The sequence below is a fragment of the Lutra lutra genome, chromosome 1 (assembly GCF_902655055.1).
Source record: "Lutra lutra chromosome 1, mLutLut1.2, whole genome shotgun sequence".
NCBI classification, from domain to species: Eukaryota; Metazoa; Chordata; class Mammalia; order Carnivora; family Mustelidae; genus Lutra; species Lutra lutra.
In genome coordinates, this window is record NC_062278.1 from 133723336 (window position 1) to 133743335 (window position 20000).

The 20000-nt window shown below is 36.8% G+C and overlaps 1 protein-coding gene across 5 annotated transcripts in view; it reads right to left on the reverse strand.

Annotated features, from left to right (window-relative positions):
• Window positions 1–20000, reverse strand: part of ATP2C1 (ATPase secretory pathway Ca2+ transporting 1) — a 179125-nt gene that overhangs the window by 36638 nt on the left and 122487 nt on the right. For all 5 annotated transcript variants that reach the window (XM_047737069.1, XM_047737072.1, XM_047737074.1 and 2 more), the window contains 7 exons: window positions 18653–18719; window positions 13216–13340; window positions 12277–12374; window positions 9074–9169; window positions 8897–8986; window positions 6952–7056; window positions 1135–1291 (listed from right to left, as the gene is read on the reverse strand). In XM_047737069.1, coding sequence (XP_047593025.1) covers window positions 1135–1291; window positions 6952–7056; window positions 8897–8986; window positions 9074–9169; window positions 12277–12374; window positions 13216–13340; window positions 18653–18719 — 738 coding nt within the window. The remainder of the gene's footprint in view (window positions 1–1134; window positions 1292–6951; window positions 7057–8896; window positions 8987–9073; window positions 9170–12276; window positions 12375–13215; window positions 13341–18652; window positions 18720–20000) is intronic.

The window sequence follows — 20000 nt, forward strand, 5'->3', positions numbered from 1 at the left end:
ATCTATCCAAATGTTTTATAACCAGAGACCCCTGCTTAAGGGAATAAGAGGAATATTTTTTATATTAAGTTGCTTCCACCTGCCAGGATTGTGTTTGACTTCTATTTTGTAAAAATGATAAGTTTAAGGAGGCCAACTCTTCCAATTTCCTTTAAAGAGACTACACAAGTACATATATACTCCCCACAAGCAGGCCCCAACCCGTTTCTTCAATCTTATACATGCTGTCCCCAGAAGAAACCACCTAATGTGTATATGCATAGCAGACCCTCTCTCCCCATCACTGTTCAGTCAGCAATACAGACAGAAAGCAGAATCTGGACACTTCTTTCTACTCTGGAGAATGGCAAGGGAAGGAGGTGAGCAGAAGAGAAACAAGTAAGGAATCACCTCAGTTTAAAGGGCAAAGTAGAGCCTTAAAATATTAATATTTAGGAAAATATTTTAGATCTATTAATAAACAAGACAGTCAAAATGATGAAATAAGAAAGAAGTAATACCACTTTACCTTCCTCCATCTCCCTTCTCACAAGAAAAACTTGTCTAAAATAAAATTTCTATCACCTACTCAGAGACTAACACAGGTGTGTAAGAACCAGAAATTTCACATTTTGCTACATTCCCGACTTCTTGTGTTTTGGGGGCCAAATAGCCAACTAAAACTAAAATGTAACACTTCAGAAATGTTAGGATCGAGTGGAACAGCTCCGAAGTAAAGCACAAAACCTAGGATCGAGTGGAACAGCTCCGAAGTAAAGCACAAAATCATCTAAAACTAAAGGAAGGCATCACTGAGGAGGGTGCAGGGATAGGTGAAAAAGGTGAATGGGATAAAGAGGTACAAATTTTCATTTATAAAATAAAAAAGTCATGAGGATGAAAAGTACAGCATAGGGAATATACTCAATAATATGGTTAAGAATGCTATATGGTGACAGATGGTGACCACGCTATTAATGGTGAGTATAGCGCACTGTATAGACTTGTCAAATCAATATGTTGTATACCTGAAACTAATATAACATTGTATGTCAACTCTACTTCAATTTAAAAAAAAAAAAAGAAGAAGAAAGAGAGAAAGAAAAAAGAAAGCATTACCTTTCCATCCTAAGGACTATGCTGAAATGGCCTTACCTCGGAGTCCTGCAGAGCCCATTCGTGCCTTCTCTTGTTGGTAGAGATCTCTCTGCTGCTGGGTAAGTGTCACAGTTTGCCCTTTGCTGTAGTATGTAGTACAATACTTAATCACTTGTTCATAAGCACCCTTCATAAAACAAATCTCTGGTCCATCCTAAAAGGAAAAAACAGCAAATAAATTCAAGTTAATTTCAACTTATACATATCTGCCACTAGAGGCCAACAATACATGGCATGCATTTCTCATAATCCCCAGCGAGTTACTCAAGCCTAACTAAGGCTCTGAGTGGCACTTGAACTTTGAAGATTAAAAGCTCATTTGCGGAAGCCTTCTTTACCCACTAGAGAAAACAGCATCTACTTTCCACCCTCACCTCCATACACTGAAGGCAATGTTATACGATGCCCTGGATTAGTCACTTTGGGGTTTGGGGAGAGCCTTACAACCTAACTGGAAAAGGAAAGAGATCTATCACCAGCCCACAAGCAGTGGTTCAGGCTTTCTATTAGTTGCTAGTATATGTACAAATATATGTGATCCCATTTAATTCTCACAACCACCTTATAATTATGAGTATTATCAGAACCTTTTACTTTTTACCCTGGCAAAGCATTATACAAGAGTTTACAATGAAAAACTACAGTCGCCTGTCCAAACTTTCTTACCTCTAATCCTACTCCACAGAGCTCTTTTAGATGTTTCTTGGCATTTATCTCCATGTTCTTAAATACATTTAAACAGCTACTTTTATTACACATTGTCCATTGTGACAGGCTGATAGTTTGGCCACTCCTACTACCTATTCTTCCACTCCCCATCATCAAAATATAGTTAAAGCAAAGTTGTCAGTACTTTTTTTACTTTATGACTCCTCATTGCTGAATGAAATAATAGTCACTAGAACAGTTCACAAACATCCCACTTCTTGCAGGTACATGACAGGAATGTATTTCCCTGCCCCTCTCTCCCATTTTAAAGTCAGGCGTGACATGTTTTTTGTCGATAAATATGAGCAGTATTGTGTCACTTCCAAATGGAAATAATGTGCTATTCCTCTGGCCCTACTAGGGTAGTGTGGGCACACAGAGATGCAGCTTCCATCTGCCACTTCCAAATGGAAATAATGTGCTATTCCTCTGGCCCTACTAGGGTAGTGTGGGCACACAGAGATGCAGCTTCCATCTGCCTGGGTCCCCAGGTAACTAGCGAGCAGATACTAGAAAGTAGGGAGGCAAGAGGAAGGTATGATGTTGTTTCCACAGCCTATATAAATCAAATATATTTCTTTTCCTGTTTATCTTTTTAAAAGTTTATAACTTCCTTTTTTTATTTGCTTAGTTTTATTTGTACCTATTACTAATTATCCCCAAACTCTTCCATGCGAAATACAGCCCTTTTCAATGGTATTTTTCACATGATTAAATGAGCAGGTAAGCTATTCCTTCCACATCATTACTGAAGACATCCTTCTTGAGTCTTATTCTCCTTTCCTTTCTAGTTCAAGATGGTCAATTTGTAGGCCTGCTCCACAACCAGTATCCAGGAACTTCTCTTCACCTCTATCCTGGGGATTCTTTGCACCTTCTCCAGGTTAGAATTCTTTGGGTTTTAAGTTTTCCTTTTCCTTATCTATTGTCTTATCTTGGAATAAAATATCTGCAAGTATCTAAGAAAAAGTGTGTGGGAAATACATTTTGAGACTTGGAATATCTTAAAACACTTTTATTCTATCATCACATTTTTAAGTTCAATTGAGAATAAGTTTCCTCTCAATTTGAAGACATTCCTCTATTATCTTACAGCCTCCAGAGTCCAGTGTTACAACTGAAAAGTCTAGGGGTGTCTGGGTGGCTCAGTGGGTTGAAGCCTCTGCCTTCAGCTCAGGTCATGATCCCAGGGTCCTGGGATCGAGCCCTGAATTGGGCTCTCTGCTCAGCAGGGAGCCTGCTTCTCCCTCTCTCTCTGCCTGCCTCTCTGCCTACTTGTGATCTCTGTCTGTCAAATAAATAAAATCTTTAAAATAAAATTGAAAAGTCTAAAGAAGCTAATTTAAAACTTAAACCTTTGTATAAGATCTTGCCTCCTTTCTGGCCCCTAAACCTGTGGAAGCTTTTAGAATTCTCCTTAAGCATCCTCAAATTTCTTGATTATGGGTACTGATGTGTTTATCCCCACCCTTCTTTAACATAATTCATTGTGCTGAGCAGCTGGTAGGCAATTTTATTCTAGAAGCTGAGGTCCTTCTTCTGGAAAATTTTCTGGTGTTATTTGACAAAATCCTCCCATTGGGGGGGCACCTGGGTGGCTCAGTCAGTTAAGCAGCCAACTCTTAGTTTTTAGTTTTAGCTCAGGTTGTGATCACAAGATCCTGAGGATCAAGCCCCACATCAGGCTCCCCACTCAGTTAGTAGTCTGCTTCTCCTCTCCCTATCCCTCAGTGTGCTCATGTGTATGCGTGCACACTCAATCTCTCTCTCAAATAAATAAATCTTAAAAAAAAAAAGACTTCCCATTTTCTGTACTCTCTTCCTGTTACCACTATTAGGTGGGTGTTCGCTCTCTTATTTGTTTTCTGATTTTTGTATCTTATCTTTTTTATTAAGCACCTCTTTGACCTTTCGTTCCACTTTCTGAAAGATTCCTTGACTTTATTTTTAAAACATTCTATTTAAAGTATTTTGTTGTCATTTTCTATGGTCTTTGGAAATTTTCTTCAGCACCTAACATTATCATTGTTTTGCTGAGACCCCTTTCTCTGTTAGTTTGGTCTGTGCCTTTCATGCTGAAGATTTTTCCCAAGTATCTACCAATCCCTGATGGTCCATTTACATTAAGACAGAAGAAATTCAAGATCTAGAAGCTCTGTGGGCGTTGACAGGGTTTATCAAATGATGGCCCTAACTGTAGGGTGATGAAATAATGACCAGGAGTTAGTAAACTCTACCACTGAACGAAGAACTTAGTTAAGGACACTTGGTACTGGGCACCTGGGTGGATCAGTTGGTTGAGCATCTCCTTCTGCTCAGGTCATGATCCCAGGGTTCTGGGATTGAGTCCCACATTGGGGTCCCTACTCGGCAGGGAGTCTGCTTCTCCTTCTGCCCTTCACCCCCAGGTCCTGGTCGCGTGTTCTCTCTCTCACTCTCTCAAATAAATGAATGAAAAAGAAAAAAAAAAAAAAAGAGTATTCTGTACTAGGGGCACCTGGGTGGCTTGGTTAGTTTAGCATCCCACTCTTAATCTCAGTTCAGGTCTTAATCTCAGCGTCATGAGTTGGGGCCCCACATTGGGCTCCACACTGGGTATGGAGCCTACTTAAAACAAAACAAAACAAAACAAAACAAAACAAAACAACTCTGTACCATTGGGATCTCCCTGGGACCAGTCAGCTTCTCTACAATTCTTCAATCTTCTTACTTATAGAGTGAGGGCATGGAGACCTCCCTGCAGGCATTCTAAGAAAGTGGAATTAGGGCTAGAGGCTTATCCTTCAGGACAATGACTTGCCCTTAACACTGTTTTCAGTTGTAAGCCTTAATTCTGCTCTCCACTCTTGTCTCCAAGATGCGATTTCTGATATTCTACAGGGGATCAAAAAAGGGGGGGGGGGCTAATAATGATCTGGCCTAAAGAAACAGAAAAGGCACTAGGGTAAGTTCTACTGGATCCTCACCCATAATTTGAAACTGATCTCCTATTTTTGGCTCTCTACCTTAGTCCCCATCTCCACTCTGAGTTTTCTGTACATTCCCTTTTTTATATATCCTTTATACACTGGTTGTCATTTTGGCAGGTTCCAGAGAGAAAGTGTAAATAAATGTATACTGACATGCTCAAATACAAGACTTTTTAGGACTAACTATTTGAGCCACTGGGATTATTTTTAAATTGGTAAATATGCCACATCTGTGCCAGGCTGACCTCTTCTACATCCTGAGTCACTTCAATGGGTTTGGATTTTTGTTGGTTACATTGGCTGGTTTTGTTTTGTAAGAGAAATGCTTCAGATCAGCAAATGAGAACAATCATCACACAAATCTTTCCAAACTTATATCCTGTTTGCTGCCTATCTCCCACTCCCACAACTAAGAAGACCAAACTGTAACACATCAAAATACAACTTCCAAAGTACAACTCTGATGAAGTTACATTCAAAACTGCTAAAGTCATTAAGCCGCTGCCTTCGGCTCAGGTCATGATCTCAGGGTCCTGGGATCGAGCCCCGCATCAGGGCTCTCTGCTCAGCAGGGAACCTGCTTCCTCCTCTCTCTCTGCCTGCCTCTCTGCCTGCTTGTGATCTCTCTCTGTCAAATAAATGAATAAAATCTTTAAAAAAAAAAAAAAACTGCTAAAGTCAAATTATTCAACTTCACATAGCCACATTATCTTGAAGTACTATGTGATCAACCTATAAAATGTAAAGAAAGAGACCTTCCAAATAAACTCATACAGATATTCTTGCTGTATAACTCTTATGTCGAGAGACATCAGCTGAAAATTATATAACTCCAAAGCAATTTTTGAAAACTTTATGTTACAAGGTTTAAGTAGGCTCCATTACCAATATGGGCTTGAACTTAACAACTGTGAGATCAAGAGTCGCAAGCTGCACCAACTGTGCCACCCAGGCACCCCTTACGTTATAAGGTTTAAGTTATGTTATTTTTACAGTTTTATTTTCACTTGTCTCCTTCCCAGGAGTTCTTAAAAGTTCTTTTAAAGATTAGACAGAAATCTTTTTCCCCCTCATGAACAGACTTCCTGGCAGACAACCATTCACAAGTTCAATGTTGGCCAAACTGGCCTTTCTTTAAAAATAATTATGTTTCTGGAGTGGCTCAGTTGGTTGCGTGTCTGACTTTGCATGGGTCGTGATCTCAGGGTCCTGGGATCAAGCCCCACATCGGGCTCTCTGCTTGGTGAGGAGCCTGCTTCTCCCTCTCCTTCTGCCTCCTGTTTCCCCTCCCTGTGCGTGCTCTCTCTCTCTCTGCCAAGAAATAAAAACTTTTAAAAAAATCAATTATGTTTCCTACTTATTATGGGGGTGAGGGGAAAATCCTCTCACCCATTCTTTCTACAGAGATGTAATGGTTTCAAACTATTTGCTCACAGGTAAAAACACATAACCAATTATTAATTCCTAATAAAGAAAATATAAAAATACAAATATGTATATTTTAAAGGCAAAATAAGTTTAAGCATCAAGCTGGTAATAGCAACTATGAGTGACATAATTATACACTGCAGATACACTTACTACACTACTCAGTGTATTAAGAACTCATATTACACTAACTTTGTAAACATTTCCAAAACACCCAGGAACAAAGTAGCGGCTTGAAATGTCAGTCATTTTGCCATTTTGCCAGTTTGTAACCTGGATCAACTAACATGAATTATGCACATTTGGTAACCACTTTTTCACAAAATAATGTGGTTCTATTTGTTCTGAAGACAAGACATTCCTTCAGTAAAAGAACACAGATTGACACCAGAGGGCAGAAACCTATAATACATAGTCATCAGCAGCTAAAATGTTGATAGACTCTGGTGTCACAAGTTCTAGGACACTGAGACCAGGCTCCAGCTCATTTTAAGCTGTTTGCTCACATAGCAAAATCTGATGTTCCTACACATGAATTCAAAGAGAATATGAGAACAACAAGAATGAATTACTATGAATTATATACACTTTAAAGCAATAGACCTCTGTTACGCTCAATGATTGTTTAAATCTCAAGGTGAATAATGAATACAACACAGTCATCTATATTAAATAAGATTTAGTAAGTCCTCTTTACATGGAAGGGTACCTGCTGAGTTCGGTGTACACACTTAACAGCCATCCACTTTTGCTCAGAGCTAAAAGGATATTCAGCTTTTCTGATATAGTCCTGTTGAAGTCCGTCCAGACCCATCTACATGGCACAAAAAGAAAGTTAATTCTCACCAACATGTGACTATTTTTTCCTTTAACAAAGAACAAGGGTCACAACTTACAGCTAAGCTGGCTAGAGATACCTGGGTATTTTTCAAATAATGGTGACAGAATAGCAGTACTCTATCTATATATACCACGTATCTCTGAAGGGCAACATACATGATCAAGATGAAAGCCTAGTTATGTAGATATAGTCTAAGGCATGCTACCTGGACCATATGTAGACCAACTCTTCACACCAACTAAATTAAAATCTCTACTGGCTCAAATTCTGGAAGGAAGCAGGATACAAATAAATAAAGGTACCCAACCAAGACTGAGCATGTATGTTTATGATCAATAGATGCTTCAATTTCAATTTCTTACTTTTTAGAGATTCAAATGTATCTATCCTGTTGCTTACCACCCTACTCCCTTACATCCTACCACTTGTTATTCTGACCACTACCAGTGTCCTATAGCTGTTCTTACAAATACCCTCTACATTATCCTCCAAATATTCAAAAATATTTTTTAAACTACTGAAAAACCTAAATTATTGCTTTTTGTTACCTCTTTGCTATCTACTGAAACATGTTCAGACTCTTCTTCCTGGCTTTCAAAGGTCCCACTATGCAGTCTATTTAACAATCATCTGGGCTACTCAAACTCCTTTCTTTTTTTTCATTCAAGTTAACCAATACATAAAGCCGACATGCATTCTATGCTTATTTTTTCCTCCATGCTTTTATCCTTGCTCTTTTCCTAGCTTATCTCCTATCTAAATCCTGCTTATCCCTCAAAGTCTAGGTCTCAAGTGAATTTGCCCCGTTAGGCTCAACCTTTAAGACTTAACTATCTGCTATACTAGTCTAACTTGTATTTGTTCCAAGGATGTCAGTGTCAACTCCCTACCTAAAATGTGAGGTCCCCAGTCATAAGAAGGTGGTTTCATACTCTTTATCTCTTAAAAAAAGGTAAGAGTATAAAGTTAAGTATAACACAGTAAATATGGTTAATGGATTGAACTTTTAAATATCTTTCAAAAAGCTATACAATGCTATTTTAACTATAATATAGAAACATAGCTTTTTGTTAACAAAACATATATTCTAAAACTATCAGTTTTATATTATTAAAATATATATAATAACCTACATTTCTATATTGAATCTCAATTCAAACAACCTCATTTAGAGGTATTCTGTTTCACACAAGTCTCAAAATTTTCTAGGACTGCTCTTAAAAGTAGGAGTTTTAATTTTTGTTATGGGAGTGACAAAGGGGACTTAAGGTTTCTCATTTAATCAAATGTAAGACTTAGAAGAAGACATAAAGTGGGATAGATGCCCCAACACAAATTCTAATTCTACACTCATTTTAAGAAATTGATAGTAAAGGAAATAGGAAGACTAGAGAAAGAAAAGCCGATTTCTCATGAGGGCCTTAACATCTTTACCTGAAAATACTTAAAGAATGTTGCCTTTTACTCGTTTGGAAATCAGTACTTCAGCAATTACACACATTTAGAAAGCTTGCCACACAAAACTCTAAATATTATGGAAAATATTATGAGAACATTTCTTCATAAGAAGAAATCCAGTTACTGGCCATTAATTTGGTTCCTGAATGTATGGGATAAAGGTCTACTGAAAAGGCTGTATTAGCTCTGTATATCCGGGAAGAATAAAACTGGTTCGCAAAAGGCAATAAAACAGTGAAATACTATTGAGGCTTCAATCCACACCTAAAAACCAGGAATACTGAAATCAATTAGCCTCACATTCTCATTTGAAGGTGATGTCTCTTATGTCAAAGAAGAGAAATCAGGCACATACCTTCATTGCCAGAGCAATTAAGGCTCCTTCCGTTGGCTTCCCCATTAGAGTGTTGTTTCTAATTACAGCATCATTGCATACACAGCCCGCCTAGGAGAAATACACAGAAACTATGAATCCATCCCTGCATCCTAAGTCATTATGAAAAGTCACCTTCTTAGAGAATAAAGTATTTACCTCAACAATTCTGCTAACAGCTGGGTTATAGAATCCATGAACAACATCACCATCAACAATCACTTCCCCAAATGGATTGTAGCCAACACCAGTAACCTAAGGAACATAAAGTGGGTCAGTAATCCAACTCATAGACAGTGACTTATAAAACCCAAAAACTATAATGATTGTGTTCATTTCATTTTGTACATTATGATACTATTAGCATATATACTTAGAAAAGTACATGTCTAAAAGAACATTTAATAGTTAAAAGAACATAAATTCTGGGGAACCTGGGGGGTTGAGTTGGTTAAGTGTCCAACTCTTGGTGTGAGCTCATGTCACGATCTCAGGGGTCATGAGATTGAGCCCCATGCTGGGTTCCAAGTTCAGCACAGAGCCTGCTTAAGATTCTCTCCCTCGGGGCACCTGGGTGGCTCAGTGGGTTAAGCTTCTGCCTTTGGCTCAGGTCATGATCTCAGGGTCCTGGGATCGAGCCGCATCGGGCTCTCTGCTCAGCAGTGAGCCTGCTTCCTCCTCTCTCTGCCTGCCTCTCTGCCTACTTGTGATCTCTCTCTCTCTCTCTCTCTCTCTCTGTGTCAAATAAATAAATAAATAATTTAAAAAAAAAAAGATTCTCTCCCTCTCCTTCTGCTCTTCTCCCCACTTCATGCACACTCACTCTCCCTCTAACAAAATAAATAAAATCTTTGAAAAAAAAGAATAAAGATTCTAATTTTCACCATAATAACAAACCTTGAGTTAATTATATGAATAAATTATTAGTAAAATGTAGGTGTAATTTTAAATAGAAATATATTGCTAATATAATTTTATATTGTTTCTACTTAAAATATACCATAACAAAGGATAAACCATTAAAATCTCTATACATAAACAAGCTTAAATTTATGTAACATTACATTTATAAACATAGTAAATTTTCCAAGAATTCAAATCCATTTCCACATCTAACATTCGTGATTAATCTGAGACTCAAAAAAGGCAGAATTCTTTTGGCAAATATACAGGCCCAGAGACATTGCATTTATTTTAGCTCTTGCAAACTACATTAACATAGTATATTACATGCCAGTTTTAAAAATCAGAGGTAGAGAAAAGCCAGATACTTTTTCTGTATGGCTAGAACTAAATCAATAAAAGTTAAATTTCACAGTAAAAATAAGACAGTTTAGAGAGAAATTCACAGTTAATGCTTAACATATGAAAGTATGGGCTTAAAACAACAGAAATTTATATCCTACCTTCCATACCTGAACCATACAAGCACATATAACCCCAATGACCCTGAATCATCCAGAAAAGGCACATTCAACAACATAGTATTAGGTATCCTTACCTAAATCTAACACCCCAAATATCAATAGTCTAATTTTAAAGCCTATGTAAAATGGAACTGAATAAACCTAAGTACAACTTCCATGACTTGTCTAATGATGCAGTAAGTTGGATGCAAATACAATTTAAAATACTGTACCCATCTTAAGTAGTATGAATAAACACACCTGCCAGAAATCCTTTCAAGACTGGGGTGAAACTGGAACTTGTCCTTGAAAATTAACTTAGCTTGAAAATTAGCCAATACACATAGATGACATGCACTTAATAAACTGCCAAATATATTATTTTTAAAATAAAGTAATTCATCTATTCATTTATTCTTTCAACAAGTATTTATTACTATGAGGCAGGCCCTGTGTTGGGCAACTGAGTTATACTCTATTACAACTTATAGTATAAGGAAGAACAGAAAATTTTACCTGGGCTGAAAACTAAGAGGCATTGAGTGCTAGGAAAACAAATAACACAGGGCCAGTTCTAGGTGGTCAGCAAAACTTTTTAAAGAAGTGGGGTTGAATGTTTATATAGCAGCAATGTTCACAATAGCCAAACTATGAAAAGAACCTGAATATCCATTGACAGATGAAGAGGTAAAGAAGATGTGGGATACACACACACTCACACAACGGAATATTATGTAGTCATCAAAAAATGCAATCTTACCATTTGCAATGACACATGAAACTACAGGATATTACACTAATTAAAATAAGTCAATCAGAGTAAGATAATTATCATATGATTTCACTCATATGTGGAATTTAAGAAACAAAACAAAGGAGCATAGGGAAAGGGAGAGTAAAATAAAACAAGACAAAATCAGAGAGGAAGACAAACCATAAGAGACTCTTAATCATAGGAAACAAATTGAGAGTTGCTGGAGGGGAGTGGGGTGGGGAGATGGGGAAAGTGGGTGATAAGACATTAAGGAGAGCATGGGATGTAATGAGTACTGGGTTAGTTATGTAAAACTGATGAAAATCACTGAACTCTACCTCTGAAACTAATAATATACTATATGCCAATTAAGTGAATTGGAACGAAGGAGGGGAAAGAGGAACAGAGGGAGGGAGTCTGCGACTGAGCTGCAAAGGATGAAGACATAACGGACTGTCCTATGCAATGAGAAAAGCGCCAAAGGGCCTGAAGTAGGAGGACTTTGTCACACCAAAAGAACCATAAAGCCATGCATCTGGTGCCCGGAAAGGAAAGTGAAACATGAAAGGATAAAGAAGGAAATAAGGAACAAAATACATAGGGGCTTTGAAAGGCCATACTTCAGGACACTGGTCACAATGGAAAGCCACTAAAACATCTGAATTAAGGAGTGACTTGCTAACATTTGGTTCTAAAAGATCTCCCAAGAGGCGCCTGGGTGGCTCAGTTGGTTGGGCAACTGCCTTTGGCTCAGGTCATGATTCCAGAGACCCGGGATCGGGTCCCGCATCGGGCTCCCAGCTCCATGGGGAGTCTGCTTCTACCTCTGACCTTCTCCCCTCTCATGCTCTCTTTCACTCTCTCTCTCAAATAAATAAGTAAAATCCTTAAAATAAATAGGTAAAAAATAATAATAAAATAAAAGATCTCCCAAGCTGCACATAGAGCAAGAAGAGTTTGGTAACAAACAGCTACTAGGGGAGACTGAGAGACAGGTGCCAAGGATGATTCAAAGTTTCTGGACTATAAAAATGGAGTTTACAAGTGCAGTGGGATCAAGACTGGTAGCATAAGGAAAAGGCTCTGCTGATGATGAATTTATAGCCCTTATGAAGACATGACAACAGAATTGTTAGAAATGTCTAAACACCAAGTTTCTTAACAAAGAAATACTGTTGTTAAAAAACAAAACTATACAGTACCTCAGCATGCAGACCATCCGAAGTAAATATGTGAGTAACAGTCATTTCATTCTTTGTCAGTGTTCCAGTTTTATCCGAACAAATCACATTACAACAGCCTACAGAATAAATCATTATACGTCACCAAGAGTCAGTGAGAAATAAACAAGTATACACTGAAAACAAATCAAAGACTCTGGAAGCCTTTCCTGCTTCTCTTAATTTTGTACAAATCAAGTTCACTGATAATTTTCTTGTTTTCTCTCATTATGCTTTTCACCACCATAAAGTACGTTCTGAAATTAAAATTTAAAGTGATAAATGTTGATGTTTTCTTATTAACTTGCAACTGAATTTCTACAGAGCTTCTCAGTATTAGCTTTATATTGTAACTTTATATAGTTTTAAGGGTACCTACCTATAAACCCATATAATTTTTTCAGTCAGTATTTTAAAGTATTTTGCCTTCTCAATATTATAGACTAAAAAATTAAATTCAGTATTTTTGGATTCCTAAATTTTAAAAAAAAAGAAGTTTCAGAGCATACATAAAGTTAATTTATAGCAACATTTAGCAACTGTTGTATATTATTGTTCTTATCAACAAATTCAACGGGACTATGACACCCTAGGACCTATGATTATCAATTATCTTCCTTGAGATGTCAAAAAAATTCTATTAATTTTGCTCTAAGGTTTTATTTGTTATATAGATTTTTTTACATGATTTAAGAATTAGAACATCCATGACACACAGATTTCTCTGAAAGTCCCCTGTCCTAACTGATAGACACTTTTAATGGCCTTTTCTGGTCCTGAAAACCGTATTTAACTTTGCTACAAGTCAAACACCACTATGCTAGCCTCTTAAGACAAAAACTGCAGTGACCTGATGATGATTCACTGTTGATGTAAACTAATAACTATTGCTTAAGTATGCTCGTAATACCATCTACTTACCCAGAGTTTCAACAATAGGCAGTTTTTTCACAATGGCCCTCTTCTTCACCATTCTCATAACACCAAGGGCTAGAGTCACTGTGACCACAATGGGAAGACCCTCGGGAATTGCTGCCACAGCCAAACTGTAACCAATATATACTTAGTTTTCAAGTATTAATTAAACAGTACCTACAGCAATATTTTCAATTGGTTGTTACTTAAAAAAGAGGCTACTAAAAATACAAAAACACTCAAAAATGGCCTTAAGAGGAAAGGAAAGTTGATTAACATTTACTGGATACCTACTAGCTGCCGGGTTAAGTGCAGTGGTTGAAGAATGTAGGTTGTGACATCAGATTGCCTAGATTTATGCCCATGGCTTCACCAATCTTTACCTGTTTGACCCTGAGCTATTATTACTACACCCCCACGGTTTAGTTTTCTCATCTATAAATGCAGTTAACAGTAACAAGTATTCAAAAAAAAACCTTATATGTGACTGTTCATAGCAGCACTATTTACAACAGCCAAAAGATCACTGTAATGTCTATCAACTGATAAATGGGAAATTGTGATATATCCATACAATAAGGTATTATTCCACCATAGAAAGAAAGGAAGTACCTTTCTTTGTATGGTGGATACATGCTACAACACAGATGAACTTTGAAGATATTATAATAAGTTAAAGAAGCCAGACACAAAAGACACATATTGTTTTTATTCCATTTATATGAAGTATTAACAATAAGCAAATCCATAGAGACAGAAAGCAGTTTAGTGGCTGTCAAGGGCTAGGGAGAACAAAGACTGGTGAATGATTGTCCAATGGGCACAGGGTTTTCTTTTGGGGTGATGACACTCAGTAATGACTGTGGCTGTACAAGACTATGCATGGACTTAATTCTATTGAATTGTACATTTTAAAATGGTAAGTTTTATGTATGTGTATTTCATCATAACAAAAAAATTAATTACTGTTCCCTTTGCAATTAAAAAAAACTCAGGGGTGCCTGGGTGGCTCAGTGGGTTAAAGCCTCTGTCTTTGGCTCAGGTCATGATCCCGGGGTCCTGGGATCAAGCCCCACATCAGGTTCTCTGCTCAGCAGGAACCCTGCTTCCTCCTCTCTCTCTCTGCCTACTTGTGATCTCTCTCAAATAAAATCTTTAAAAAAAAAAAAATCAAATTAACTTTCTATTTTTTATCCCATTCCAAATACCACCTCTTGACTTGTCTACAGGAATGCGTTCCTGTTAACATTGCTGCATCCACTGCTTCTACTCACCAATTTCTATTACCTACTTTTTCTTTAGCATAATCTAACTTGATAATCCTTAGCATCCTGTTCTGTAAGCATTATTAAGCTTTCATGCTCTGTTTACAGGTTAATTCTAAAATTTGAAAGCCAATGAATGACAAAATATCACTGGCTAAATAATGTACATACACTAAGAGTCAAGAAATATGTGCCTATCAGGGCACCTGGGTGGCTCAGTCAGTTAAGCACTTGACTCATCTCAGCTCAGGTCTTAGTCGCAAGGTGGTAAATTCAAGCCCCACACTGGGCTCCAAAGAAATACGTTCTATCAGTAATACTTCCTACTCTCTTTTGAACTACTCTATGCTGAAACAGAATCCTCTTTTCTTAGGCTTCCATTAACCCTCCCTGTATTAGGGGGAAAAAGGCATCATTGTTCACAATCTAGATCTAATGGATCTTTCCACTGTTGTTTTTAAGTCACTTTATAAATATTTTGCAGAAGAATAAAATGGGCTGTGAAAAACTTCATTAGAAATTTTGAATTTTAAACTCAAAATATATTCCTGGATTTGAAGGTATACATATATCAGGGTAATGTCCTTTGGATGAAACTAATGGCTCATCAACTGTCAGGAAAGAACCTGGAATATATACACTTTACAAAATATGATTTCAAATTCAAAATACATTTCCAATAGGTTATAAAGGCTTTCATTTTTTGTATTTGTACCTTCAAAATGCAACACTTTTGAAAGTGTGGATGGTTCATAATTTTGTTGAAAAGAGAACAGTCATCTTCGTAAAATAATTTTTAGATTTATAAACACCAATAACATGAGTCCAATTAACTTTTTCATTTCTATGTCATCAATTTCCTTTTAATCATTTTTATAGTCACACCAGCCTTTGGTATTTCTCCATTTATAAATGGTATAAAGTAAAAATCGGTAAACAAATATCATAAAAGATTTTTAAAAAACTGTTACATACACCCTTTTAACAAAAAGGGGTGGTTCTGGATTCTTGCTGGAAAACACTGCATGATGAATTCCTTGCTGTAGAATGACTAACTGAAAGGGAATACCTGTCCTTCCCTATTTGTCTTTAGAAGTAAACTATTCACTCATTAATTCAGGAGTTTCAGAAAATTTAAACTACCATCATCCAAAGACTCATAGTGTTAAGATTTCACTTGTTTGATTAAGTTTCACCTCCATTACTAAAGCGTACAGTGGCTCTTTGTCTCTTTCCATTCATCTTCTGGTTTGTCCAATTACCTTTCTATCAATTATTCTATGCCATTATGGCAGAAAGCAAAAAATTATGATTCTTAATTTTAATGAGTAAAAAAGAAGACAACAATGACTGTCTCTAGACCTCTTTTATACCTTTGTAAAGGACAATGTAATATTCTGAGCAATGTAATAAAAAAAATTAGAGAATAACAGAATGATGATTTACTTTACTATTACATCAACCCTGTAAGTGATCCCATCATTCTTCTGCATTCTTATTGTTTTTACTCATTTTTAGAACAGCTGGAAATAATTATTAAAATAATTGCTAGGGTAATGAAATAATAAAATGTTTCAAGACACAGGAAAAATAAGGTCACAAAAGATCCCAAAATATATCTTACTTAAAATTATAAAAGGACAATGGACCCATATAATAACTGTGAAATAGAATGAGTTTTATTCTATTAAAAAAGTTTTTAATACTTTGTCCTTTGTAAGACCTTGAAGTAGGAATAAAAATCATGTCAATCTTCACGAACAGAACTGCTCAAAAAAAAAAAAAAAACCCTCAAAATCTAAAAATGAATCCAATAGATTATATGCTAATGTTTAATATCTCAAACTCATGCCCCATTTTAAATTTATTTCATATTTCACCCAAGTGTTTTTTTATAGAGATTGAAGCCAAGAGTTTCAAATTGCATTTTTACTCCTTTGAGGAAAAAAAAATATACTCCTTCACCCTATCACAAGTATTTTTGAACCTCTTACTCAACCTACCTATTCTTTGTAAACCATCGGATTATTTTTTAGTTCATTTTTTTTGTTCTAACATTTTGGAACTATTACTTCCTAGGCCTACGATAGAGCTGTCATCCAGGATTTCTTTTCCTTAGATGCCTAAGTGAGTTCTACTCTTACTTATATACCATACATCATCTTCCTTTTTTCATCCTTGTTTTACCAGAATTCATATAGGACAGGGAAGGAAAACATTTTCTGGTTACCTGCCCATCTACTTATAATTAACTGGATCAATACTTTATGTCTGCCTAGATTTACAGATTTAAAATCCTTTCCCCTCATACGTTGACAGCACTGCCCCACTGTTCTCTAATGTAACTTAATGTTACTATCAAGGAAGGGTTAACAAAATCCTTTTCCTGTTCTGCATTTGGTTAATTCTCTAGCTCTGTTCCCCCAGTGACCTGGTAAGGGTAGTTAAGTCAACTATGTTGCCAGGCAACACTGCTTATGATAAAGGGATCTCCTGACTGATAAATTGTCTATGGACTGGAAGAATTTCAATTGTCTTACAGAAAGCCATCACACTGGGTTTCCTGAGTGTAGTTGACTTTTATAACTGGACATGTTTCTTGCAAGCACCCTGTGAAGTATTTTTCCAGAGATGTTGGCATCCATGGAATATGAAACATTTTAATCTAGGGCAGCTCCCCAACTCACAAGGTCATCCCAACCTCCTCACACCTGAAGCTGAACTGCTGTATAGACTCTCTCAGAAGATGACTGCCTTGGGGCACCTGGGTGGCTCAGAGGATTAATACTCTGCCTTCGGCTCAGGTCATGATCTCAGGATCAAGCCCCGCATTGGGCTCCCTGTACAGCAGGGAGCCTGCTTCCCACCCACGCTGTGCCTGTCTCTCTGCCTACTTGTGATCTCTCTCTATGTCAAATAAATAAATAAAATCTTAAAAAGCGGGGGGGGGGGGGGGGGGGGGAGAAGAAGAAGATGGCTGCCTTAAGTCGCCCCAGTGTTCAGGGCACAGGTACCAATTGTGACCTATGAAAGTTTTATCAGTTGAAATGTCTAGAAGAGTCAAAAAAGACCCCATGGGGGCACCTCAGGGGCTCAGTCTGTTAAGTGTCTGCCTTCAGCTCAGGTTATAATACCAGAGTCCTGGGCTCAAGCCCCACACTGGGCTCCTTGTTCAGCAGGGAGCCTGCTTCTCTGCCCCGCCACCCCACCCTCACTCATCCTCTCTCTCTCTCAATAAAAATTTTCAACAATAAAAATAAATAAAAATTAATAATAAATAAAAAGACCCCCATGGTGGAAAAATGGTGGAAAATGCAACCGCTAACGAGAAGTCTGACACCAGTCTGATTATACTCCCTTTATAGACGACCTAAACTCTTTTCCATAATAATGATGTATCTAGGTTGGGAGTTTTTTCATCCTGTTTGCATTTAGAAAATCCATACAAACTATAAAAATTTCATGTCTTACTTCAGATTGAGAAAATATCCATGTAACATTTCTTATATAATTTCTTCTTCCCTCTCTTTGAAACTCCTATTGGTTAGATACAGTATATATTAAATTATTCTTTTTGTCACTTTTATTTCATTCTCTGTTTTGGTCACTTTACTCTGTTTTTTGGGAGCTCTCTTTGACTTTACATTACAGCCTTTAAATTGAATTTTCAATTTCAGCAGTTAAAACTCATAATTTTCTAAAAACTTTTTTGTCTTCTGGCCTTCTGCAGCAATCTGTTTATCATGATGCCATTTCTTCACAAATCTCTGAAATCTCTGAAAATAAAAATGCTTTCTAGCTTTAATTTTTGCGCTCTATGTCTTGAATTTTTCATTTTCCTCTGAGATTATTTAATTTTGATTATTATGGTCTTTTCTCTTTTATGCTGCTAATTTTCAGCTGGGGAATCCTTAATTGTCTATTTATATATAAAAATGCAGTATTATATTAGACTGATAATACCAAGCCTCTAGTGCAGATTTTCTTCACTGCTATACATGTAGGTTTTCATTCTCCTAGAATTCATTTCAATATATGAATTCTGAACTATTTAAGTAGAGAAACTATACTCTTTTCTGCTCATATAATACCTCCATAGTGGAACATAACCTATGCCTATTAGAGAAATAAGAAAGGGAAAAGAGACTTTAATTTATACACAGACAATTAAAACTTACCTTACACTAATAGTAAACATTTCCAGGATATCTTTTCCTAGTAACCAGCCAACCAACATGATGATACCTAGAACAAAATCAAATAGCTATTTTTCCCTTTATATATAATATATATAATATATAATATAGATGGGATAGAATAACGAGCTGAGGGCAGCCAAAAAGTCCCTTCACATAAAGTGCATCAGATCACAATTACATGATTTTACAAAAATCCATTAAGCAGGGGAGATTAAAATTAATGCTGCTTAAAATCAATGCTGTATGGGTGCACACGTGTGTGCGCGCGCACGGGCGCACACACACACACACAGACACAGAGTTTAACCTTTTGTTGCCACTGCTGCCACCCACTCCTTAAAGCAACAGTATCTGAGGATTCCCACTATAAGAAAATATTACCAGTATTTTCATACAATGGGGGGGGCAGAGGTAGAGTAAAACATACAAATCTTCTATTTATTAACAGCTTTGCAAAAATTAACCCTGGAACATTACTTCTCCTAACTAAATATCCAGGCAATACGTATAAAGTTTGTACTACAAACAAAAGAATAATTAGGACTTGGCTCAAAGAGTGCCTTATCTTACTTAAGATATTGAAAATTGCACTAACATTTAAAAATTACTACTTTTACGGCATTTACAAATGAAAAATCAATTAACATATGAGGCGCCTGGGTGGATCAGTCAATTAAGCGTCTGCCTTCAGCGCTGGTCATGATCTCAGTGTCCTGGGACAGAGCTCGAAGTCAGGCTCCCTGCCCTGCCAGGAGTCTGCTTCTCCATCTCTCCCTACCTGCCACTCCACCCAGGCTTGTGCTCTCTCTCTTTCTGTCAAATAAATAAATAATCTTTATTAAAAAATCAATTAACATAAACCAAACAACATACTCTCTGCTTTAACCTTTGTTTCTGAAATGAAGGGGGGCATGGAGTGTACCACTAGTTTTTTGAGAAAAAACACAGTATCATTATAGATTAATAAAATAAAGCCACTTCAAGATTGTAGTCTAGATCAATATAAACACTTATACAAAGTTTTTCTTCATCTTTCTACAACTACAAAATAATAATCCAGATGGTGACTCTCTTAAGATCCTATCCAAAATACGACCCTGACAAAAGAAATTACATTCAATGAACTATACCAGGGGTCAGGGAAGCTATAATCTGAAAGCCTCCTGCATGTTTGTAAATAAAATTTGTTTGAACATAGCCACATCCATTTGTTTATATACTGGCTATGAATGCTTTCCTGTTGACGGCAGAGATCAGTATTTCCATCAGAGAATACTGGAAATACTTTGGTAAGGACCAAAAGCTAAAATATTTACTATTAGGCTCT